General features: G+C 37.4%; 3 protein-coding genes across 9 annotated transcripts in view; 1 reads left to right on the forward strand and 2 right to left on the reverse strand.

The window, feature by feature from the left end:
- Positions 1 to 8508, reverse strand: part of pde1a (phosphodiesterase 1A, calmodulin-dependent) — a 70073-nt gene extending 61565 nt beyond the window's left edge. Inside the window, exon 1 of the mRNA XM_056755536.1 lies at positions 8218 to 8508. Within this exon, the coding sequence (XP_056611514.1) occupies positions 8218 to 8392 (175 nt within the window). The 5' untranslated portion in view covers positions 8393 to 8508. The remainder of the gene's footprint in view (positions 1 to 8217) is intronic.
- A 446-nt stretch (positions 8509 to 8954) lies between these two features.
- dusp19a (dual specificity phosphatase 19a) lies at positions 8955 to 12254 on the reverse strand. Its single transcript, XM_056754308.1, has 4 exons — positions 11529 to 12254; positions 11233 to 11279; positions 11001 to 11153; positions 8955 to 10257 (listed from the first exon to the last, which is right to left on the reverse strand). Exons 1-4 carry the CDS (start codon positions 12010 to 12012, stop codon positions 10039 to 10041), a joined length of 903 nt encoding a protein of 300 aa, XP_056610286.1. The 5' UTR covers positions 12013 to 12254; the 3' UTR covers positions 8955 to 10038.
- A 119-nt stretch (positions 12255 to 12373) lies between these two features.
- The window catches only part of nckap1 (NCK-associated protein 1), a 32235-nt gene continuing 18253 nt past the window's right edge, over positions 12374 to 26355 (forward strand). For 2 of the 7 annotated variants that reach the window (XM_056754303.1, XM_056754304.1), the window contains exons 1-12: positions 12375 to 12659; positions 17992 to 18102; positions 22635 to 22727; positions 22956 to 23012; positions 23103 to 23245; positions 23374 to 23464; positions 23557 to 23694; positions 24290 to 24338; positions 25077 to 25233; positions 25347 to 25403; positions 25493 to 25696; positions 25818 to 25950. In XM_056754303.1, the coding sequence (XP_056610281.1) occupies positions 12552 to 12659; positions 17992 to 18102; positions 22635 to 22727; positions 22956 to 23012; positions 23103 to 23245; positions 23374 to 23464; positions 23557 to 23694; positions 24290 to 24338; positions 25077 to 25233; positions 25347 to 25403; positions 25493 to 25696; positions 25818 to 25950 (1341 nt within the window). In that variant the 5' untranslated portion in view covers positions 12375 to 12551. Of the gene's footprint in view, positions 12660 to 15942; positions 15961 to 17991; positions 18103 to 22634; positions 22728 to 22955; positions 23013 to 23102; positions 23246 to 23373; positions 23465 to 23556; positions 23695 to 24289; positions 24339 to 25076; positions 25234 to 25346; positions 25404 to 25492; positions 25697 to 25817; positions 25951 to 26355 lie in introns of all 7 variants that reach the window. The other 5 variants (XM_056754305.1, XM_056754306.1, XM_056754300.1 and 2 more) reach the window with 4 other exon arrangements.

Below are 26355 nucleotides of genomic sequence, written 5' to 3' on the forward strand. Positions count from 1 at the left end.
ACGTTCTTCTGTGGATTATCAAAAGCAGAATATTATGGATTGACAGCTTCAGTCACCATTCGCTCTCACTGTTGAACGTCTGGAGGAAAGAGAAGTCATATTGGCTTTAAACAATAAATACTGAACCAAAAGTTCAAATGTATGCAACCTTAAGCATTCTTGGTCCACCAATATTAAACATCATCTTTGAGCTAAACATAAAAAGGTTCCGTGATGAAGAATGACACTAAAGAAATGAAACACTGACTTTGTAAACAAACGACGGATAAATAAAGTGACATGGTGTAGTTATAGTAATAAGAAATTCTGTTATCTACTGAAATGCAAAAGGTTTAATCTCAGGAGAACCATTGTGGAAGGGCGAATGGATGCTCTAGACCAGTGGTTCTCAGCTCTGGCCCGCAAGATCCATTTTCCTGATAAGTTTAGCCCTAACTCTCGTGTAAAACACCTGAACAAGCTAATCAGCGTCTTAAGGAATAGATGCATTCCTCTTACTGCAGAGCTGCGCAAATCTATCAGCGTATGTCATTTAAGTACCGCGAGAGCGATTCAAGTGCAGATTGCTCGGCATTTGAATCACTCTCGCGGTACTTTAATGCGATATGCCAAACAATCTGCGCAGCCCAGCATTAAGTTAAACGCGTCTGTTCCTGAAGTCACTGATTAGCCTCATCAGGTGTTTTATCAGAATTGGGGTTAAACTCGGCAGAAAAATGGATCTCACGGGCCAGAGTTGGAACCACTGCTCTAGAATAAAGGATCAAAGGGTGACTCCGGCCAATAATGAAAATTATGCCATTAATCACTCACCCTCAAGTAGTTTAACATCTGTAGGATCTCCATTTTCCCAAAAACGCAAATTTAGGTAGTTTAGGAAGCTTTCCGACTCCTCAGATTACACCGTATCCAATCTTCAAAGCGCTGAAAGCGCTTAAAGACATCGTAAAATTGTCCATGCGACTCCGGTGGGTCAGTATAAATTAATATAATACGACGAAGATACTTTTTGCGCACAAACAAACAAAACTAACGACTTTATTAAAATACTTCTTGATTTGTTTCAAGCGCGCGTTCCGGAGAGCCACACAGCATTGCATCCGGTGTCAGCCTCGTTCGACACAAGCTGACACCGGATGCAATGTCGTGTGGCTCATGTGTTTGGTTGCGTTGCAATCTATAGAGGCGTCGGAAAGCTTCCAAAATTACCTTAACTTGCATTCTGGGGAAAAACAGAGGTCCTAGGGATGATAAAAAAAACTAAAGGAATGAGAAATTAATGGCAGCATTTTCATTTTTGGCTGGAGTTACCCTTTAAGGTCATTGCACACGGAGTACGATATTTTTGCACGTTACAAAATAAGTATGACCTCAATCACATTTACACACTGCCTCCGATATTTTCATCTGTCATGAAAAATTTGGACCGGGTTCTATTTTCTCAGTTTTTGGCATCCAGTGGTATAATTTTGAGAGGTGTTTTGACAATTCAGAGCCACCATACAAGCGAGCCTCAACATCCAAGATGCCGTCTGAGTCCACTTTGTCTAGCAGCACAAAGTACTGCATGAGATACAAAGTTTAGATTACAAAGACATAGAATATAAAGAGATAGTGTAGCAGATGAGCAGATATTGGCGGAATAAGAGGATAGTTTATTGGGCTGGACTGTATGACCAAAAATTTATATAACAGTGTTTTCCAGATTTATACTGGTTTCCCGGTACATTTTTTAAACCACATTTTCTACTGTTTGAGAGAGGAAATAGTTTTGTTGGTTGACTTAAAATGCCATTTTATACTATCATTGTGAAGTATCCCCTATAATAACTGCAAAGTTGAGACTTCTTGCATGCGAAGGTAACTTGTATACATAATATTTAAACAAATAAATAGAGAACAGGGCTTGAAAAATGTGTTTTCCTTGGAAGCACTGGTGATCCCAACTTCAAGAGTTAAGAACATCCAACCCAAAATGTATAGTTGAATAGTTGAAAACAAAATCAGAAGAGCTTTATTTCAGAAGAGCAGAATAGTAACAATTGTACCATTAAAACATGCATCTGATGTCACAATGGCTTCATAATTTCCTGAAACCATATTTTTTATAAAACAAAGGCTTAAATATGTTTTCTGGGAAGAAAACGATTGCATCACGCTGTCAATCCTCTTAATGACCCTTATTTCTCTTCACAGCATATAGAGAAACAGTTCAAACTAAAAACACGTCATATTATATGCTTACATTGAGCAGATATGAGGGGAACACGATCGTTTTTTGAACATGTTTGTTCGTGAGTATATTTAATATAACGTAATGCGAACTTGCAATTGCAACACTTGTGCTGCTGTTCAGCCACGAGGTGCGACGGGAAAGAAATATTAAACGTTACATAACCACTCATGCGCAAGATTTTTTCCCCAATGGATTAATTCATACGCATCGGACTCGGAGTGCAAGGTTTCTGTACATTGAAAAAAATTTAGGATGACGAATACGAAAAAACGCATTCTAAAGACCATTACTCTGTAATAGGCTACGGGGTGACCTGAAAAGGATTTCGGATATAAAAAGGCAACCTAAAACCTTGTATCTCTATATTTTAATTTTTTTGCCATAAGTCAACATTATTAGTCACCCTTTATGTTTGAGGAACTCAAAACAAACATTTTTTTTTCATTAGAAGTCACCCATCAGTTGGACTGCTAGCTCATTTCCTGCAGTCCAGCAGCTCAGTCTGGGTGATTTTAGTTTCTCTGCTAGAGACAGATGGTTACACTTCAGTGGATTTGATGGAAACGTCATGCCTGCTACTCACAGCGTGAGTTTGTTCAATACAGACGCCGCTAGAAAAAAATTCACCAACTAATTAAGGGGTGAAAGCAATTTGTAGAAAGCAAACAAATAAAAGCTAAATCTTTTTAACTAACATAACATGCTGTTGGTTAAGGCAAGCATCACTATAACTGCTTCACATACACCTGATAAAATTATGTTGCAAAATGACCTAGGTTTCATTATAGTAAAACATAAATTTTGGGGTATTCTGCTACCGCCCATCTTAGTGGCAGGTTTTTCAGCTCACATGTGTTAAGTTAAGCATACATGTTCTTTTTTCTTTTTGTAATGTCAAGCGCGTTAAAACATGGCAGCAAGACTGTTTATATTTAAATTGAAAGATGTCAAATTTGTGTAAAGGGTTTGTATAGGGGTTGGGGACAGGATGTACCATTAGCCCGGTTTAAAAATCTATTAGATGTCCTTCCACTAATAAAGTAAAACTGTGTGTGTGCATGTGCGCATGTGTAAAGGTCTCACATCTGTCTAGCTGCTGTCAAACTTGCTAATGGCCTTTATTAACGCCAAACAGTGGAGCTTGGAAACAGGATAGTCATAACAGGACTGTACACAAAAAGATACAATACAGACTCTGTTACAGGCTGTTTAAGATAGAAGTCCTCAAAGGACCCTTGATTGATGAAGACCAGGTTCCCTTTGTTAATAGAACAGGACTAGAATATAATTGTCTAAATATACTACACCATGTCAAATGTATGATTAATAGCGTCCGCTCGCAAATTGAAGCTAAACTACATTTCTCCTAAAGGTATCTATCAGAGAAGATATAGGTCTTGAATAAAACATGCCGCGTTAGGGATGTAATACCTCACTTCTGCCAGTGCAAAAATAGAGATCTAATTGGAAATCTCATAATTGTCATTAAAATCGTGGGTCTCATTGATCAGTGTTGATCCTATAACTTCAAGCTTCATCTCTAAATGTCTGTGCATCTACATGGGTCAAAAGGCCAGATCTGAGTGGTTTGTGTTGTTGCTAGGGTGTTGCTAGGTATTTGCTAAGATGTTACTTACAGGGACAGACTGACTGATACATTACCAACAAAAACTGGAGCATAATAATTGGAGCGCAGAAATATGACAACTTCATCCGACCGTTAAGAAAATACATGTAACACCTGGACTGACCGTTTCTGAATAACATTATAAATTTTGCATTGCATAACCATTACATAACTATTTTCAATGGCTGGCAGTAAATTATTCTGACAAAACATGCACACACACCTTTGATTAAACACAACACAACACAACATGCACATTTTGCAGAAGACAATGGCATTTTGGAGGCTGTTATTAATTCACAGAGCATTCCATTATTCCTCACTGGTTCATTGAGGTAGTAAATCCGGATTTGCACACTACAATGAGCCAAATTTCCTCAATCCTGGACAGATGCATCACCCCAAACAGATAGACAGCCGTTGTGCTGTTCATCGGTCTTACATTTACATTTACATTTATGCATTTGGCAGACGCTTTTATCCAAAGTGACTTACATTGCTTTATCCTATACATTTTTTACATAGGTATGTGCAATCCCCTGGGATCGAACCCAAAACCTTGCATTGTTAACGCAATGCTCTTACCACTGAGCTACAGGAAAGTCTTCACCCTTGTGCATTATGTTTCTGTCTTTTGGAGGATTTATCAGTCTATGGGTTTTAAATCTATTCCACGTTATTTTTAATGTATCAAAACTCAAAAGTCTTTAATCTATTACAATTTGACCTTCCGGGGACTGTTTTACCAAAAGTCCAGAAAAGGAGATGGAAAATGCAATAAAGTGAGCTTAATGAATGTTTTATGAAGGATCAGCTCAAGGTGAATTTAATATGATTGAATGTCAAATGCTATATTGGTTTGCCAGTAACAATCGCACTCATCTTCAGAGCAATGATAGATTATTAGTGGAGGGGGTGGATCAAAGCCTAGAACTATCATGGTGAGCAGCAAATTCTTTGACGGACAAATATAAAGTCATCTAGCTCAGGCAATAATTTATGCTTTTTGATGCATTTACACACTTGGTCTATTCATGTTGCATTTATTATGGTTCTCTACATTTTAGGCTATTTAGTATATATTGGACCTATAGGACATATAGGACCTTTGTAAAGGGTACAATAAACATACATAAACAATGTTTATCAAATAACCTACTTCACTACTCATTCAATCTCATCCTTTCAAAAAAAAAAACAAAGTTGTGTGAATGAAATGGCTTTTATTCTTCCCCCAGGAATTTCCTGGTTAAAGGGAGCCCTCTGGTGACAATATTCTGACTTGCTAATAATTTTATTTCACAAAAAGGTCTGTAAAGCTGCTTTGCAGCAATGTTAACCAGGAAAGCAAAATTAAAATAAAAATGATTTTTGCTTATTAGGTACAAGGTAACCAAGATGACAATAGTGGGGATAACATGACATATACGGGGTATATAATATTTAAAAGATAATACATTTTCCGGACCCCAACCTAAACATTCTTTTTTTGAAGCCACTCTCTCTCTCTTATCAGACCAATGACAAACTAGCACTTGACAGTGATTCAAGAAAAGGCGAGTCTGACCTGGGCCAAAGCCCAGCGCTGGTCTGAGGGCCGAACAACACTCACACAGAGACACACAAAATGCATGATTTCATTGGCAGGTCATTCAGCCGGAAACATGAACTAAATTTAAAGACCTCACACAATAGACTAGCTCCTTACACACCCCTGAAAGCCTTAACAACAATCTATTGTGTAAAAGAACACTTCTTATCCATCATGACAATAAAGCGAGTGGATGGTTCTCAATATTGCGTGTTGTTAATTGTCATTTTAATACAGAAATTTCGTGCATATCTATTAAACATGAAAATGCAAATTGGTCTAAAGGAACTGTGTAGTTCACTTAATTAACAGCAACAATGAACAGAAACTAGGCTTTGCCGTGACACCAAACCATAGACACGAGTGGCCCAACCTAAATTCTCTTCACCCAATAAATCCCCAAACTGCATGCTTTTTCATGTTAGACAAAATAACCCAACAGAAACTTACTCACACGATAACAATTTAAAATGTATAAAAGTGTGAGGGAATATAAGGTTTTGTAAACAAAGGACAAATGCACACTTGGTAGTTTATTTCAGTTAGTTACAACTTACAAAACTCAAATTCAAACGATTAAATAAATAACCTTCTTGTTACCTTTTCTGTTACAAATTCATTGGGTGGGATCCAACAGGTTAACTCTGTCTGCTGGAATTGTGTCTAGAACAATAAATCTAAAACTGATACGCAGCTTCGGGTCTCAAATGAACAGAAGTCATTTGGAAACCTTCTTCATTACAACGGCTCTCTGTAAGCAGCGGTTTTTATGTGGCAAGAGCGAGTCATTATCACGGGACCTCAAACGACTTAATGATAGACTTTAAAATATAGATGACTACATCAATTAACGTGACCGTTGATGTAACTCAACATCAGTCTTTTCCGCACATGAGCTGCAGACGGGAAACTTGTTTTGGCTATCAACAACAGTACTCGGTATAACAAAAGAGAAATCAAGGTTATGAAAAGACAAGAAGTATTAAAGACCTGTTTTGTGAGCTCTGTTGACTAACCGTAGACGCGTTTGCAAGTTACTCTGGGTGAAAGGCTGGAAAAACACTCGGAAAAATCACCCTGCCAACACTTATGTTAATCTAACCACTAACAGCTCTTCAGTGTGATTGTGAAATAAAGAGGCTGAATTCATTCCTCTTAATTGCTCTTCATTTGGCTATAAGACAAAATCTTTAATTGCTTTCCTCGCAGCCATCCAGCACGGTTGGCAACCACAACAGCGGGCAAATTAGGCCCCAATCTGCAGCCTCCCAATCGGCAGAGAGCCTCGTAATGAATTCCACTGGCTTTGTTCTGCCCACTCAACCCATTTACATCCAAGAGGCTTGAAATAAAACAGTAAGATTCAAATCATTATAATGCATTCGCTAAAGAAACAAGACCTCCGATTACACTCTATTTAATACTGTACAGGGGTTGTCATGACAAAAACACAGACCATGACACGTCATTCTTGAAACGTGTCCATGGCCATGTCGACCGATAAGACTATTGTGACGTTCCACTTCCAACTAAGCTACTCAATAAAAGTTGTAATTTCCCTTGTGTAAGTTCCACCTACATCTTAATATAACCTTATCAACATCATAAACTAACAAGCCACAAGAGACATTACCGTATATTTTACCATGGTTAAGGGATGCTCTCACACACTAGACAGAACCTGTCACCATAACGCATTGCTTTAATAAAAGCCATATGACAATATAACAGTTATTATAACGATTAGCTCTAGAAGTTCATCAAGTCATTAACTTTATATTGCTTGCAGCTGCTAAAAAGCTCTGCTGAAAAAAACCTATTTTACAAACATTATGAAGCATCAACTGTTTACCATCGTAAGCTCCCTTTCTGTCCTCGGGTGTGTTTTGAGACTTATTCCAGTTGCGTAGGACTAAATGGTGTTTTATTCCCATCTGCCAAATAACATCCCACCAATAGAACCCAATAGGCCTACATTATCAGAAGAGACCGACAGCGACCATTGTTATCTCCATTAAAACCAGACAACTCCCATTATGGGCTGTGCGTTTCTCTTTTAATGATAAACATTTTTGTAAACAGAAAGTGGAATTTTTATATGAAATAGGAAACAAAATACTTTTAGAGTTTATAAATTGTATATCCAACGTCTTCTATCTCATCAAGTTATTATTTATTATTAAGGTGCCAATCGGCCCCTGCACTGTAATGTGGGCAAGGCTTAAGGCTTGTAAAACCAAGGCTGATTAAGTCAATCTTTGACATGGATCAGTATAAGGGTTATATTTTTATACACTGGCTAATGTTCTTTACATTAAGTCGGATAATCTTCTGTGGAACAGAGTAAATCGTAAAAAAGACCTGCTTGGTTTTCTCAAAGGCAGTTATTCTACTAAATTTAGGTTAATACATTATGATCACACGATGTTTTTATCTTGTCTGCATGGTAAGTAATTATATTAATCATTATAATATCAATATATCCCAATTGCTTCCCTTGCTCAACCCACCTGTAAGTCGCATTGGATAAAAGCGTCTGCTAAATGACTAAATGTAAATGTAAATATATATCAATATTAATCTATTGATCTCATTACTTTTATAAGAACGAATAAAATATGTCTCTGAAGCAAGAAGTAATCCAGAAGTCTGACATCGTGTTACCAGCATTGAAGGTTTGATTCTGAAGCTCACCCAAACTATCAAACTTTTTCCTCCGCCCGGAGTGTGTTGAAAACAGCCAACAAAACTATCATCACTTGCCTTCATCGGTGATGACAGACGCCCTCTGAACTTCTCGGTTGACCTTCTGAACTGCATTTTTAATGACTTGAGTTTGGCTTTCTGCCGGGTCCGGGTTCACTCTGCCGTCAGCGGACTCTTTGGGCTTCACGGTCACAATGTTTCTCCTGGAGAAGGTGGATGAGATCGTGCCCATGTGGAAAACCAAATCCTCGGGAATGTATTAACAACATGGGAGAAGGAGTTGACGTGACGACAATTGCTCAAACAGTTTTGCCGTGTGTTCCATCCGAATCAGCTCTGTTGTCCCACAATATCCTAGTTTATTCAGTCCTGTCCAGCTAAAACCGGGTGACGTGCGCTCCCTATTTCAGCGTATATGGTGTAATTTGTATGTCTACCACAGATGGCGCTGTGACTTTTCTAATCTCAGTGATTTTCTGCTTTACGTTTAGTCCCTAGATTTTAAGTATAGTTAAGGATCAATGTTATTTATAGCCTGGATAAACTTCTGATCTTATCAATATTGCAAAAGCAATACCGTTCATACAACAATGCAACAAACATACAAGGTTGTTATATATATACTTTTTTATTTATTATTCATTACTGCATTCATCATATCACATATCAAACTAGGCCTTGTAATGTCTACACCACAAACAATGACAAGAAATTTTAATAAACAGCATTTCTGTACGTTTGTTTTTGTCGACATTACATTTGAAAACATTTTTCAAACACCTTTTGGGGAATGAAATTCTTCACAAGCATTTTTCAACCAAGAACCACTTTTAGAAAAACACATCACAACACAATGTAAATAAATAAGCGTAAAGTAGAATTTAATTGAAGGATTTATAAAAGATTAAAATTCTTATATGAACAAACATAAATATATGTAATTCAAATTACAAAAATTATAAAAGAAAATTAACTGTAAATGTGTAATATACCAGCAACAACAGTTTTGTCCTTCTCTTTGGAAGATATTATAGCTACTTTCTGACACAAACATTATAGATGCTATTAATGGAAAAAAAACAAAGACATAGTTCTACTATCAAAGGCCGAGCTACTGTGTATACAGGAACAGCTGGTCTTTATTAATAAAATAAACTTAAACTTGTTACCAAACTGATGTTAATGCTCGATGTGGCCACAAGGTGTCACTGTCGAAAGAAAAAATCATCATCTGGTGGAATGGGAAGATTCATTTATTTGGAAGATAACTACATCTTAAAAGATGCACTATAGTACACATTAATGTATTATGATTTTATAGTAACTACTACAAAGACAGAGACACTCTCAACTTTAAATTCTCATCAAATTTCTAAATTTAAACAGAATTATAATTGAGGTAGCAGGCAGGATGCAGATGTATCATTCTGAATGGAATTTAAAGAATGGAAATGGAATAGAATGACTTTAAAATAAAGTCATATAGGCATATTTTTGCATCAATTACAGATAAACATGTTACAACACGCAAAATTCTTTGAACGATATTCATAATCAAATGAGGTTCGTTTCCCAGAATGCACTAATCTACTGCATTGTCATGTTGAATTTAAGTTGCAATTCAGTAAATTCCACTTCCTGTCATTACCCACTCCACATTCTGTTGGGCGTAGCCAATTCAACCCCATTTCCAACTAATAAATTCAAAAGGAGACGTGTGTGTGTGTTATTGTTCTGTAAGTCTTTTCTTTAACAATAAATGTATTACTATATTAGCACTTATAAGAACATTTCTAACTTTAAACCACATTAAACTGCCATGGAAGCACTGGTGGCTGTAAAATTCAACATTCAGTGAGCGCAGTCATAGATTCATGCTCAATCATGATTCAAACCATTTGCTTGTGTAGCGCCTTGCGGTCTGAAGTTCTTCAGCTGTTCCATGAAACCTGGGTTTGGACATGAAACCGAGCGAGCTGATTTCACCAGAGCAAACGCATCATCAAATGCCTGCTTTTCTCTTAACATCAGATATCCAATGACTACGGACACAGAACGTGAAACTCCTGAATTGCAGTGAACGAGCACAACTCCTTTCTGGAAAGAGAAAAAGCAAGAGTTCAGTTATCCAGCCAGAACAAAAACTGAAACTTCTTTGTGAGGCATTTAATTTCACAACATTACATACTTATTTATGATGCATGTCAATACGCTAATAGCACAGAATTACAAACTTGCAAGTTACGGTTGACAGAACTACTTTCCACTGTGTTGAAAGGAACATTATTTCATTAACTGAGCCATTGTTTCTTCTGCATATACACTATACAGTAAATCCGGTGACAGCTGAGGCGGTGCTCCATTTACAAAGGAATGGAAACTTATTTCCCGTGGCCATTGTAATCATAAACCTTGATCATCATGAGTCAGTGTCACGTTAAGGGTGACTGGCGACACTATTTAGTAAAGAGGTTGTATGACAAACAATGGCCTGTTAGTGATATGATCTTTCTACAACTTGCTAAATAATGCATTGCGAAAACTCAGCATTCATTATTCAAGCTTGCTGCACGGTTACCTAGAATAAGCCAGTTAGCCATCGGGTGACCGCACAGTATCACATTGGCCAGGCGCTAAACCCCAACACTCAGGAAATTACACTGAAAGAATAGAATTATCCTTCTATAATGCTAAGAGACAGACTCTTGTCTGGTGAAGAATACGGCCTGTATATGGTTACATTATGTAAAGTGCAAATATTTGTGCGGAAACATTCTGGAAATCACTCGAAACGAATGAAAGAAATTATATCTACAACACGAAACAAAATACAAGGTTACCTCAGCTTTAGCTTGGTCTATAAACTGTGCACACTCCTGGACATATGATATGATATCAGCGTCAGGTAGATCCAGTATGCTCAGTGTCTTATAGATGAACAAATCAGGAAAGGCATTTTCCACACCATATGCCACATTTAATACATGCGTGACCTAGAATCAACATAAAAGGTGATTGTGATAACATAGTGAAGAATATGAAATAAATACAAGGGTCAAGAACTTACATTACCTTATATTTCCTCAAAGTACCAAAGTCATGTGCAGCATCTTGCGAACCTACGTAATATAATATGTTAGGACAATAACAAGTATATTTAAATTCTATACATGCACAATAAAAATAGCACAAATTATTAATTATATATTTTTATTTATAGAGAGTCTCATATGGGCTACACCTGATTTAGTAGTATGTTTATCCTCTATTTCAATTGATGGTAGCTACAGTATTATACCATTTTATGTATTTATGTAATTTTCATAACATTTGTAAGTGTCAGGTTCAGGTGAACAGATCCTACTCACCAAGCAATAGATGAGGTTTAATACATCCAACCTGAAGGTCCCAGCTATTATCTTGAACATATCCACATGCTGTTTCAGGCTGTAGTGTGTCCTCAACCACCTGTACAATAGAACCTTTCCATGTTTCAATAATCCGCCTGCCGCTCAAAGTCGTCACTCTGGTGCATTGTTTGCGCAACTTATTTTTAGAAAATGACTTTATTTCTTGTGCAAGTGAATGCATCACATTGGCGGAGTAGATGTCCAAGACAGAACAGTAAAGGCTCCGTGTTTTTTTTTCTTCTCTTATTTGTGCCGTGAGATCGTTCGCTGTTGCCTCACGAGTAATGCCCATCAACATGTATCTGACCTCGATCCTACTTGAAAATTGAGAAGATTCATTAGCGCACCTCAGAATAATTACCTGGGAAAGCGCAGAAGGACAACACTGCCACCCACAGGAAAAGAAGCGTAAATGCATGTGTGAAGTATGTAACTCTAACATTATAATATCAAATTCCTACAAAGTGTATATCGTTTTTTAATGACTTATTTGACTTATATTATACATGAACAATTTAAAACAAATGTAAGGCATGTGATTCTTTCGAGATATGAATATTTTCACTATTTAACGTAAGTGCTACTTCAATTATGCATAAAAAACCTTCATCTCTTATTGTATCGTGGAATTCAAATTATGTGTATTGTTTTCTTTCTATTTTGTTTGGATGATACGAGCAAGACGTGGGATTTTACTTAGAAAGAATTGTTTTAAAATAAAAACACAACGGCACAGGGAGGGAGGCGCGGTCCTGCGGAAAGCTACGGTCACGTGACGCAGTGACGTCGTTGCCGGAAGGAGCCTCGTTCTGGCCGTCAGGGCAACACCTAGAAAAAAAACATCCCCGACGACGTGCCCGAAAGCCGTAATATGGGACCATTTTAACACTAAAACCAACGCGTTTCGGTACTTTACCCTTTAACACTACGCGGGGAATTCGTTCGGTTGTGAATTAGCTCGTAATAACGGTCGTTGGAGCCATGTCTCGGGGCGCGCTGCAGCCGAGCCAGCAGAAGCTGGCGGAGAAACTGACGATCCTCAACGACCGCGGCATCGGGATGCTCACGCGCATCTACAACATCAAGAAGGTGAGAATACGCGCTTCGTGCATGTGTGTTACAGAGCTCTGCGGTAAATGTAGTCGTACACTGAAACATATAGACGGCTGATCCAGGCCAGGCCCCGATTGAGATACACACGGTTCGTGTGCGTGCGTGCGCCCGCGTGTGTGTGTGTGTGAGAGAGATATCCATTTTTGAATCTCGTGTTTAGGTCCAATAGTGTAATGCTGGCTCACTTGCTGTATCTTTAGAGTGGATTAGTGAATCGCAAGCCATCTGTACAAAACTGGTGTCTTAAGTCGCAATAAATTAAATGAGTATAGAGATCATGAGGATGCTTAATATCCCATCGCCCCCTCCCTACACGACAACATGCTATGCATCTATATTCTCATACTGCCTGCGTTTATTCAGTTTTTAGTGCACATAGACACAATAGATGCCAATCCTGGGACTCTAAACACTCCATACTAGAAGCTCATCGTGACCCAGCTTTTGAAGCACTTAAATGACCCAGCTGTACATGAGGATAATCCAGTCAAGAAGACATCACAGCCCTCAAGTCTTGGGTTCTCATATAAATAGTTTTGGGTTGCTGTTGATTATAGTCTTGAAAAAAATTATATATTAGACTCATTTACTTTTGAAACTGCTGTTTGTTTGTCTTTGGTCTCATTCAGTTTCAGAATCAGATTTCATATCTAATGTCCAAGGAACCTTTGACAGATGTCAGAAATGTGTTGGTAGTTTTAAATGTGATATGCAGAATTGTACATTCTTCAACAGATCAGTTGTTATCATTTATATAAAGACTGCACTTAAATACATAAACATATATAACGAAGTGATAATTTTGAGATTTTTTGATCATTTAGCACATATACCCCATTCGCTCCCGTTACAGTTTGGCAATAAAATCTTTAGTTATTGACTATTTGTAGAGAATTTAAAGCATTTGTGGCACTTCCTTTCAATTTTCAAAAACATTGTATATATTATATATATATGTATTATTAATACTATGTGTTTTTTTTTTTTTTAACATGGTTAAATACGTATTTAGTGGTTGTCACAGTTATTTTAGGGGAACAGAATAGCTAATTGGAAGTGAAAAGCTAATTTACATTGACAAATTAAATGTGCAACAAATTTTCATAAAGCACTGTTACTGTTTGTTATATAGTAATAGTTTAATACATTAGTTTGGCCTTTATTATTCCTAAACTTATTTCTTATTTCTAAATCAATAAAGTCACATTTCCTAATACAATAATGGCAGTGAGAATTTGGGGGTGTTATTTGCATAAAGGTCCTAATAAAATAATGTCACCGAACATAATACTCATAAGAAATAAAGCCTGTCAAATCTAGTCTGCATATTCAAAGATTGTTTTTCTGTTTCCTCCTATAAAAGCATTTCATAGGCCTTTATAGAAGGCTTGGCACTGGGGCTAGCTGAAATGGCAACGGTCCAGATCAGAGCAGAAAGTGGGTTAGTGGAAGACCGTTGCCGTTAGCATTTTTTCCCTCTGGCCGACATCTCGCTCAGACGTGTGATGTAAATTCATCAGTGTGTGTGATACCCGTTTAGAACGCAGAAAGGTCTCTGGAGTACCGTCCATCTCTCTATGCCCAATGATGTCACTCTGCTGTATGTCTGACGTCACTCATTCAAACAAGTCACAAAAGGTCCACCCAGCAATATATCCTAAATATTAGTAATTTCTCTCATATACTTACCGTTTACTCCCATGAACCGCATCCATTCAGAATACAATATAACATGATTGTTTTGATCAAAATTGCCTTTTAGTTTATATTATGCTTTTTTAGATCAGATTTAGTTGAGAGATTTCGCTTCCACAGGAATAGAAATTGGACTGCATGCTTTTGGTAGTCCAGTTGCCTAGCAACTGGCAGGCCTCGCATTGAGCGCTGTCAGATGTGCATTCTGTTCTGGTGAATACCTACAGGGAGTTTTAAAAACAGAATTCGATGGTGACATCAACAAATCACTATTTGATATTGTTTATGCTGCTTTATATTGATGACTGTCAATCCTAAAAAGGTTTTGCTGTTTGTATGTTACAACATAAAGTAGTCAAGGTTTCACCGTGGCTTCTTTCTCGGACATTTTACTACAATTTAAGCCTAGACTATGTTTTAAATGCGTTTTGGTATTTGTTGCAACATAAAGGTTGCCATCAACATTGTGCCACAGGAAATGACAGCAGAAACCGTCCTTGGGAACAACAGGAAGTGCACTCTTATCTCACAGTGTGTTTAGCTTGACATGAAATCCTGTGAGATCCTTTTTTCACCAACAGGGAGCTGGTGTTTTATGTAGAACTATTCCATGCATTTTTCACAGCAAAGCAGTGATGCCGCATATGTTTATATGTTCTTTAAATTAGGGGATCCAGTCCGAATTTTTCAAAGTTACATACAGTAAAGTCCTACTTTAATCTCTACATATTTCAGAATCAGATAAACAAACAGAAACTGCGTTTATCGTTGAGCTGTTTGGGGGGCAGTACCTTCTAGTTCACTGACCTTTTGTTATCTCACTTTTGATTGTTGCAGGTATGAACTCGTGCCTAATAAGTATTAACAAATTTTGCTTTGTTCATTAATATTCATTTAAACCATTAACCACATTGGATTGTAAAACCTGTTTGAACTTTGCAGTACTAACTAACAGGCAAACTGCTTTTCAATTAATCCTTTTAACGTTTGTTTGGAGTGATTTAAATGTCAGTTCAGTAAAATCAATTAAAAATCAGCGAATAATGGGTCCTGTGGTCTTCTGTTGGTGTGCATGAGTTGATTTGATGCATTTGAACGGCTAACAATGACATTTTTGTTTGTTTGCTTTGTTTGTTTGCTCGCTCTATTTTTGCAGTGTGTGTTTCTGTTTGTCATTCTTTTCATATCTGTTTTTGGTCATTTCGTGAACATGTCGGCCTTGGTTCCCTTTGACTTGCATGTATTATGTTTCTTTGACTAATCACAAACTTCCTGGTCTTTTCTTGAACATGGATTTGAATCGTGAAGCCCACAGTGTTCCTGCTCCCGGAGGAGTGAGTTCTGCATGGTGTCAGTGTTAGCTCTGGGAACGACTGCCTCACAATGCACTGTGTGACCCAACTGACCCCTGCGTCCCTCCTTAGGATCCAAGCAACACGCTATCCAGAACCACTTACATTTAGTTCCCAAAGCTAATTTGTTTTAAAAGTGAACATGCATGGTAGACATTGGAACTTGTGTTTATGTGTAATTTTCTCTCTTTCTGTTACAATGCTTCCCCCAGCAAGGACAAGTTTGGAAGGTTTGCACAGCTTTTCACCTTCCTAAAATCTCAGTCCCCCTCCTTCCCCCCCGCTCTCCCACCAGTTTCATGACCCATGAACTTTCTGTACGCAACTCACAAAATAGGCCCTTCCCAAACTGTAGCACCAGCAAGAATTTTGTTTCTATTTGTTTTTTTTGTTCGGTTTTGAAAATTAGAAGGGTGTGTATAATTTTTATTGTCTTTTGGATCTTGTAGAGATAAAGAATTATGAAATATGATGAAATATCTTACTAGGGCTGGGCGATACTTTTTTTTTACCAACAAGGCCTTAAAACTAGTCTTGGGACATGGTCTTTGTGAAATTTGGTGGCCAAATAAGAGACTTTTAAAGCATTCTGACATTTGCAGTATTGCCTAAATTTATAGGGCCAACAAAATCATTAAGTAAATTCTGTAAATGTATGATATATATTTTGACCATCCCCCCAAAAAAAATTTTTGCTCACATTTTTGGGGGGTATAAAATATTGTTAATGCATGAGGCTTATTTTTTTAGTTTTATTTTCCATCCTTTTTCTTTTTATTTGTTTGTTTAACTTTTTCCATCCTTTTTTTTGCAAATTGATTTTTTTATCTGTACAGTACCATTTCGGCAGCAGTTCTTTGGATGTTAGTAACACGTAAAACAAAGAGAAACAAAACCGACAGTAGACTCTGGGCGTAGTTTAGATTCCATCTAGATTTATTCACTTCTCTGCGATTGGCTGTGTTAATCGTTATCAGTGGGCATGGGAGTTAATTCACTTCTGTAAATTCTTGTCAGCAGGTTATTCAGAGGATGTGTAAGTGCAAAATAAAAGTGAATACTAAGTGCTGGTTTGCATTATATCCAGGACTATCTACGTGTAACTGCAGTCAACAAGCCACGTGGTGTCTTTTTTTTGGGAACGACCTAAAGAGCTTTTTAAAAAACACGTTGTCTTACAGCACCCTGAGCCACTGTGTGTGTGTGTGTTGTCGTGCACACTGGAATGGTCTTGAGGTTCAATGCTGTGTTAGCTGCAGATGCATGTAAAGCATCATTTAATGTGTCATGTGACCATACACACTGCCCTGCCTCAGCTGCACATCCACTGACACGATCCGTCATTCTGTAAGACACTCACCTCTTACAGAACAGCCAGCCAATCAGACTCACCGTTCAGCAAACCCATCATCAATCTGTTTCTCTCTCTCTCCAGGACTCTTTAACCATCAACCGCTGTCTGTGCTCCACTAACTGTTCTCCAACTTTTCTCACAGCACATTGTGAAGACTAGCTTTCCTTGTTGTTGTCTCATCCCTTGTCTTTCCTTTTTTTTATTTGTCCATCCATTAGGATACAGTTCTAACTCGAAGCTAAATCAAACATCTTCTAGAAACGAGTAATTTTTAAGATGTTATGTAACAGTTCTTGGGCGTCTGTGTTTTTCACCTATTCCTGCATCACGGCCCAAAGAGTTTGCAGTCTGATTTAAATGTGATGACAATTCTCATTGGTCTATTAAAATAGTTTACACGTGGCCTGAATGAGTCACATTTTCTGTAAGGGAACTATCATCTGTTATTTTTTATTCTAATGCGCAAGTTATTATTTTCAGTTAATATGACAACATTTAGTCATACATTTACATTTAGTCATTTAGCAGATGTGACAACAAAGCAAATTATTGCTGCGATCATTTACAAGAAATGTTAGCACAATTTGCATTGGGTAATGTTGTTTATAAAATAGTTAGGATCAGTTATTTTCGATCAGGAATCGGAAAAACTAAATTTCTTATGATCTGTCTGTAGCTTCCATTTGTATTTCTCTGTCCATGTGTTTTTATGTTCTGGCTCCTTCATGTCATCCACTGCATTTTCTAACCGTGACGAATCCCTACACTGTTCATCCTCTGATCAGCCATGCGGTTTAATTCTTTGTTTCATAATGTGAAATATCAGGCTGTTTTTTGCACAGTTTCACTGTGGGTCTGTTAAGGCTCTTTCATGTTTAGCAGTGATGTTTATCCCTGTTTGTTCTAGGCATGTGGAGATCCCAAGGCAAAGCCCTCGTACCTGATAGACAAAAACCTGGAGTCAGCTGTGAAATTCATCGTCAGAAAATTCCCAGCAGTCGAGACACGCAACAACAACGTAAGTTTCACATTTGATCCAAGTTATAACGTATTAAATTAATTGGATTCCTTTACTATGCTGTGTTAAAATCCCTGTGAACCGGAAGTTGCGATCGTTTTTACTTCCATATTTTGACGCATTTCGGAGTGAAATGGAATTTCGAATGAGAAAAATAGTGGGCGTGACTTTCGTGTTTCTCTGCGATTTGATTGGATGTATAAAGACAGGAAATGGAACTGGCAGCAGATTGACAGTTGAAGGGGAGAAGTTAATGTATGCTCCGCCCAAACCGTCTAACATATGTCATTTAAGATGGATGGTCCATTCAGGACGGAAGTATATTTTTCAGACTTTAATATTCACGATAATAACATTTTTACAATTTTAACCCGTGTTTAATGTATTGAAGCTGCTGTAAACGGTTTTATTTTGGTTAATATATTCATAAAAAATTTCAGAAAAATGCCATTTCACGGAAAGGTTGCAACCCACATTGTCAAACGTATTGCATTTAAAACACCTTTATCCAAAGCTACAAGGTACTTTTGATCATTTTGTGTTGATTGGGACGTAATTGTAAACCCATGACCTTTCTTAATCTACCAACCAGAAATTATCCGTCTAAAATGATGTCTGTGAATCATTTGCTGACAATAGGATTTGGTATGTGCAGATTTTGGACATGTGTCAAAGTCAAGGAAAATAGCAGAAGTTATCCAAATACAGCCAAAATCGCTTACAGCACCTTAATTCGCTTGTTTGTTAAAATTCAGATGCAAAATATTGCATTTTTTCTCCCTTCAGGGATACATTAGTGCATCAGTGAGTATTGATCACCTTGGTTATCAAGGATATCCCAATTTTTCAGCCCTCAGTAAACAGCACTTTCTCATCGATGTCACAAGATGAGATGGAGTCTTTACCAAATCAAGTTTTTTGATGTATTACTACCGTAATGTTAACTATATAATGGTGGCTGTTTAAAAGCACAATGAAATAATGCAACTCTTCTACGTTCCGTGACCCGGATCACATTAGCTAATGTGCACTACTCTCATTGTTATTGTTAAAATAAGGATAGGGCTATGTAATGAAATTAAAAGAAAGTGCCAGAAATGGGATTTTTCTTGATTTAGTAGTAGAAGTTCTTTGTTAATTGAGGATCTGACATGTCGTGCAAAATTAGAACTTCATATACTACATGACTGTACATCTTTGCTATTTTTGCAGACATTAAGCGTTGTGTTCCCCATATCCTCTATGCTGATTTCAGGTGGAGATGCAATCTTGAGCTGTTTTTTAATGACATAATTGTGGATGTAGTAACATAAATGCTGAGATTTCTGTCTTATGTTTCAGTGATTTTAGTCTCCTGTCCAATTACCATTTTAACCCTGCTTTCTGTAATACTTTGTCACCATTGCCACAACCCCAAATATCTCTGCGGCATGTTTACCATGCTGTTCATGAGTTACCATGGTGCCCTTTCGACCGTCACAGTGATTTAAATATCAGTGTGGATGGTAGCAGGGTTTTAGTTTTGAGATCATAATTTCCATCGTAAAAACACAGAAGTCTTTTTTGTGGTAAAACATGAGGTGGTGACCCTCGAGAGGTACTTCCCCATTTCTATCTGTCTTTCCCGGAACCTGTGGCTACATTTAGGTTTACCACAATACCACAAATAGTTTGCATCCTTAATTTGAAATATTTTTTTTTTTTAAAACAAAGGACATTAATTTATATTCATATATATCTTCATTGGTGTTTGTCAGTCATTGGTAAGAAGGTCCTAACATTCCCTGAGGAAATTACATCAGTTCAGCCCATATTAATTTAGGAATGTAGGCGTTTTCCTACTTTTACACCTCTGTTACCATTACAGTTGCTGTGCACCTTGAATGACCGTACTGCTCTTAGCAAAGTTTTTATTTTGTATTAGGGATCCCGTTTTCTACCAGGCAGGATTATAATTATTCTTGGTGCATGTTTGGCCCTATTCTCTGCATTGAAACCAGCTCCATTTTGTTGGAAATAATGACTGGACTTCGCGTGGAAAAGTTTAGAAGAAAATCACCAGCATCATTCAGTCTAGGACTTTATTTAATTGATTTACTATTTAGAGTGGTTACATTACAAATTAACAATTTTTTAACAAATACATTTATCTTTTTCCATATGTGCTAGATATGCATTCCATGTGTCGAGTGTGTGTACTGTGTTCATTTTTAATTTTGGTTCCACTGTAATAACCAGCCACCATTGTTGTCGTATTGAAGTGTTGTATATTTCAGATGTTGCATTGCATTCTGCTTTGTGTTAAAGATGTTTAACTGCTTCTTGCAATGATGTGGAGCTGTGTCATGTTTAACTGTATTTAAGTTGCCTTTTAGTGTTGTTTTATATTTCCTTTTATGTTTCTTTGCATTTTTTGCATGCTTTACATGGCTATTTTCTGGATTGTTCTTTTGGTAAGTTTGGACTCCGTGTGGAGTCCCATTTGCTTTATTATTTAGCTCCTGATCCTATGTATATGTAGTTTAACATTTCAGTTGTACTCACATATATATATTTATGTCAAGATGTAAGTACCTTACTTGGACAAAAGGAATCTCAGAGTTGGCCATTTGAAAATAATTATATTGGGAAATAATCGTTTGGAAATGTTTTACTTGTGCTCTGAGCTTCCTTTGAGTCTATAAATGCATGGTTACATGCTTTAGTATATTTATCTATTCTAAACCAAGTGTGCAATGAGGTTAGTCTGTTTAACACAGCATCACATAGTATGGCCCAAATATATTACTTAAAAATTAGCAGAGATGGAGATGATGGGAACTTGTCAAAATTGTTAAAATGTAGGAGATGGTCTATAACATGTTTGCATATTTGAGAACATGTCTGGATCAAATTTTTCCTAATGACTATAGTGAATGACAGGAATTACTCAACATTTCATAAGCAAAGCCTGAACGTATAATGGTAATGAGAATTTGGTTAGAAATGTGCTTTATATTTTTATAAGAAACACAATTTTCTATATGCAAAATGTTATTTCTTGCATTTTGCTATGGATTAAGCCTCACATTCGGATCACTCACATTTGGATTTGTCAATTTGTCTCCCTCTCTGTTTTTCCCTGACATCATATGTACTCTTAGACCCGCAGTATTTAAATATGAGACTCCTTTCTGTGGATTTGCATCACTTATTATAATAGATGGAGAATATATCCAAAGTAGAAGCTTGCAGGGTGGGAATGAGGGTTTTCTTTTGAGGAAAGTTATGTGTTTTTTCTGATGTTGGGCTTAATGGGGATCTGTAGTGCATCATTAACCATGTTAGCGCTAACCTGGTTTACTGGAAAAGCCCATAGACACTAAGAGGATTCTGTCACTAACTTGATTCTAGAGCATATTTGCACTACCCTTCACTCTAGAGAAGATTTACAAAGTCCCCAAAAAGTAGCTTTAAAAGAGTATGGTAAAGCTGAAGTAGTTTGCAATCATTTCCAATTTTGAAGAACACTCATGTTCTGTGAATGGTTTCATATAAAGACTTCCCAAGTGCAGCAGTAATGCATTTTGCTCTAGAGTCACACATACCTTAAAGACAACCGAAGGGAAAGGTGGTTGCGTGTCAGGACTTGAGGCAGGGTTCATTCACCAGTTTGCCTGTTATACAGCTAGTCAGAGAATGTTGCTCTAAGACAGGGCTCAACAAACAGTTTTACAAGTACTTGCAATTTGTTTTTACTGGTCCCACTACAGAATTATCAATAAATTTTAATACCATCATATGCATTATGTTCTTTTAAGGTCCAATGTTTCATTTTTTGAAGAATCAGTTGACAGAAATGCTATTTAATATACATAACTATGTCTTCAGAGGTGTATCAAGGCCTAACATAATGAAGCGTTATGTTTTTATTATCTTAGAATGAACTATTTCTATCTACATACACAGCCGGTCCCCTTGCATGGAATTCGCCTTGTTGTTTCTACAGTAGCCTAAAACGGACAAACTCCTCTACAGAGCGCGTTTCATAAATACATTACCTCCTTCGGGAAAGAAGCGAAAACGTGATGACATATTAGTCCTGTGTCAGCTACCGTAGGGCTTCAAAAGGTAGGAATGGAGTGAGCCGTTGGTTGCAGTTCCGCTAGATGGCGCTAAATTCCATACACGGAACCGTTTCTATTCTGAGAGGCTGTATTTCAGTTGAAACCACAATAAATGCAGTTTTCGAATTACATATTGTACAACGAACTTGGCCAAAAAACTAGGTAACGAATCTCTGGCCATTACCTACTGTTTTTGTTGAGCTCTGCTTAAGAACATGTTTGGTTTGTATTTGGTTCCAAAGGATAAGGATGTTGTTTAAACCAGCGTTAATTCTTTATGGTAGCAACTATAGTCTTTATTTAGTTCCATTAGTCACAGGCTCAAGCATCTTCTGTGAACCCTGCTGATAAGTTCCTTACTTGGACATTACAGTTATGTGACCATGTGAAATACATCTGTTTAATGGATTCTACTTTTTATTACAGCAACAGCTTGCACAACTACAAAAAGAGAAGTCAGAAATCCTGAAGAATTTAGCTCTGTATTACTTCACCTTTGTGGACGTTATGGAATTTAAGGTATGCATGTAGCAACAAACTGTGTGCTTTATTTGTGATGATAGTGCGAAAAATCATTCATACGTGAATTATTGCATTGATTGAATGTGAAAATTGAATCAAAGTTTTACGATTGACTTACAGAGACATGTGTGATGCTCATATTTCATTAATGCAGCTCCGTGTATATTGACTGAATACTAAATGAAGCGATCTGTTTGTTTTCGTTCTCGGTTTCTTAAACTCCAGGACCACGTTTGTGAACTGCTGAACACTATTGATGTTTGTCAAGTTTTCTTTGACATTGTAAGTTGAATTTATAGCAAAAATGTATCTGAAATTTTGATGTCTGTTTATTTACATAGCAGGTGTATTACAATGTCATTTTGTCCACAGACTGTAAATTTTGACCTCACAAGGAACTATCTGGACCTTGTGGTGACATACACTACACTGATGATGCTGCTTTCTCGAATCGAGGAGCGCAAAGCGATAATCGGCCTATATAACTACGCACACGAAATGACACACGGTTCAAGGTAATACAGACGGGGCATTTCCACAGTCTTGGAAAAGAAACGTGTAATGATAGGGAATGACATCATTTAGCTACAATGTGTGACCAATGAGAGCTGCGTCATGATTCGTGTGATATTTTTGTGCCCAGCGATCGAGAATACCCCAGGCTCGGACAGATGATCGTGGACTATGAGAACCCCCTGAAGAAGATGATGGAGGAGTTCGTCCCTCATGGAAAAGTAAAATCATCACGCTGCGTTACAGACTGAGTTTACCTGTGTTGCGACATGGATTAATTTGAATTTTCTCCCTGTTTCTCTGTGTATGACAGGCGCTGTCGGATGCGCTGGTATCCTTGCAGATGGTCTACCCACGCCGCAATCTGTCTGCAGATCAGTGGAGGAACGCTCAGCTGCTCAGTTTGATCAGTGCTCCCAGTACCATGCTCAACCCGGCCCAGTCTGACACGGTCAGGGCTCACTACACTCCTTAAAGGAGTGGTTCACCTTCAAATTAAAAATTCTGTCATCATTTACACGCCCTCTTGTCATTTCAAACCAGTATTAACACAAAAGAGGATATTTGGAAAAATGTTGGTAACCGAACCGCACAGCCCCCCATTAACTTCTATTGTAACCGATGCAAGTGAATGCGGGGCAGTTAACAATATTCTTCAAAGCATCTTCTTTTGTATTCTGCAGAAGAAAGAAAGTCATGCAGGTTTGAAATGACAAGAGGGTGAGTAAATAATGATAGAATTTGAATTTTGAAGGTGAACTACTCCTTTAACGATTCTATTAAAATCTTTCTAACCTTTGTTATATGTAGCACATAGCATTGAGTAAAAGTGTTTATGCGGGTAATGAAAATTCTCATTATATTTACTTTACTGTTAGGCTGTCTAAGATGAAGGCGACAACAGTAAAGATGATTTTACTAAAACAGTGGTCATTGGTGATTCGTTTAATGCGAGTCAGATGCTGTCTTTAAAAGTTCAAAAAGCAAATACAGGCCTTACAAAACAACTCTGTGGCTTTAATGTAATGTAATGATCTGTGTTTCAGATGCCCTGTGAATACCTCTCCTTGGATACCATGGAGAAATGGATTGTCTGTGAGTATGAATCTGTATTTTCTGTATTAAGTTCAGTCAAAAATTTACTCACACGCATGTCATTTCAAACTTTTATGACTTTCTTTCTTCTGCAGAACATAAAGGAAGATATTTTGCAAAATGTTGGTATCCGAAAATAACAGCATTACCCATTGACTTGCATTGGTTTTTGTGTCTATACAATGAAGTAAATGGGTACCGTTATTGTTCGGTTACCAAGATTCTTCAAAATATTTTCACTGTCTCTGGCCCTATTGTGTGTAATTAAGCAGTGAAGAATAGTTTTTTTCTCTTCCTGTTTCAATGTGTGAATTTTAGAGCCATCAAATGATTAATCGCGATTAATCGCATCCAGAATAAAAGTTTGTGTTTACATAAGTATGTGTACTGTGCATATGAATATGTATTTCTAAACACAGATATAAGCACATTTATGTAGGAAATATTTAGATGTATTTGTCCATAATTATCAATAATTGAAATTATATATAAACTAAAAAATTCTGAAAACCTAGGGGTGACGTCACGGACATTACATCCATATTTTATACAGTCTATGATGTAAACGCTTTATGTTTGATATTTTTCTTCAAATATATGTGTGAATGTAAAATAATTAATAAATCCTGTTTGTCTCTAATTACAGAATTTCTTGTACTTTAATACAATAATTTTACAAATTTGCATGTTGTGTTTTAGACATCTAGGGGTAAGTAATCCTCTCTTTTTGTGTCGTAGTTGGGTTCATATTGTGTCACGCAGCCCTGACCAGTGACCCTGCGGCTCTCAGTCTGTGGAAGTTGGCTCTTCAGAGCAGCACCTGTCTCTGTCTCTTTAGGGACGAGGTCTTCCATATTCACAAATCTGCTGAGGATCTGTTTGTAACCATTCGTGGGTCAGCAATTTAATTCTCTTTCTCTGTCATTTTAATACTATTGTGTAAATGACGGAGTTAATACGTTGGTTTGTTTTGCTTAGTCTTACATTCAGTATTTCAATCTGTTACAGCTACAACAAACGTGTCAATGACATTCGCGAATGCAAGGAATCTGCTTTGTCACATGCGTAAGTGGCCTCTTGCGGTTTCAATACAAATTAAAGCATTTCTCTCTACTAAAATTGTTTATTCGTTTTATTTAAATAAATTCATCCAGGGGCTCCATGCATCGAGAACGTCGCAAGTTCTTAAGATCTGCCCTGAAGGAGCTGGCCACGGTGCTGGCGGACCAGCCCGGCTTATTGGGTCCCAAAGCTCTGTTTGTGTTTATGGCTCTTTCATTCGCCCGTGACGAGATCATTTGGCTGCTTAGGCACGCTGACAACATCCAGAAGAAAAGCACAGACGACTTTATCGACAAGTACGTCTAAATCTATCCCCTTTTTATGTACTCAGTGTTCATTTCGAGATTGTGTCTCATGGGCTGATTGAGTTCTGGGGAAGAAACGCCATCGATTTGGACTATTTCTTTGTTTTCTCAGGCACGTTGCAGAGCTGATCTTCTACATGGAAGAGTTGAGGGCACATGTGAGGAAGTATGGCCCCGTGATGCAGAGGTATTACGTTCAGTACCTGTCTGGCTTTGACGCCGTGGTGCTCAATGAGCTCGTACAGGTGAGGCTGTTACTCAACATTTATTTTTTGAAACACAACAAACCTTGTTATTTGTAGCTCTCTTATGAGACGAGGATCAGTCGTTTTTTTTTTAGGTGGGATGTGACATGAACATTATGAATTATTCAGTTTTCAAAGTACTTTATATGTACTATAAAAAAGTAGATCTGATGTCTGCTTGAGCATTAGCAGAACATTGTTAGATTATTATTTTGACAAAACTGTTTGATTCACGATTTTGCTCATTTACTTAAGAATGATCCTTATAGAGGTTTTTCAGAAGAACAGTGTCATAAATGAACCTCACCACTAGATGGGGAGCTAAGACTTCTACTAGGAGCGAGACTTTCTTGCTTGTATTTATTCTTAAATGGACTATGTTGGTAATGATGTTACAATCATCAT

Source organism: Triplophysa dalaica, chromosome 8, assembly GCF_015846415.1.
Source record: "Triplophysa dalaica isolate WHDGS20190420 chromosome 8, ASM1584641v1, whole genome shotgun sequence".
Taxonomy (NCBI): domain Eukaryota; kingdom Metazoa; phylum Chordata; class Actinopteri; order Cypriniformes; family Nemacheilidae; genus Triplophysa; species Triplophysa dalaica.

What these genes read in the sequence shown, in the direction of transcription:
- dusp19a (XM_056754308.1), bottom strand. Translation starts at nt 12,012, where the DNA reads ATGTTAGAGTTACATACTTCACACATGCATTTACGCTTCTTTTCCTGT. An exon ending in TAAACCTCATCTATTGCTTG is followed by an intron (nt 11,280 to 11,528) that starts GTGAGTAGGATC and finishes TATATTACGTAG; the next exon opens with GTTCGCAAGATGCTGCACAT. An exon ending in TAGACCAAGCTAAAGCTGAG is followed by an intron (nt 10,258 to 11,000) that starts GTAACCTTGTAT and finishes TTCTCTTTCCAG; the next exon opens with AAAGGAGTTGTGCTCGTTCA.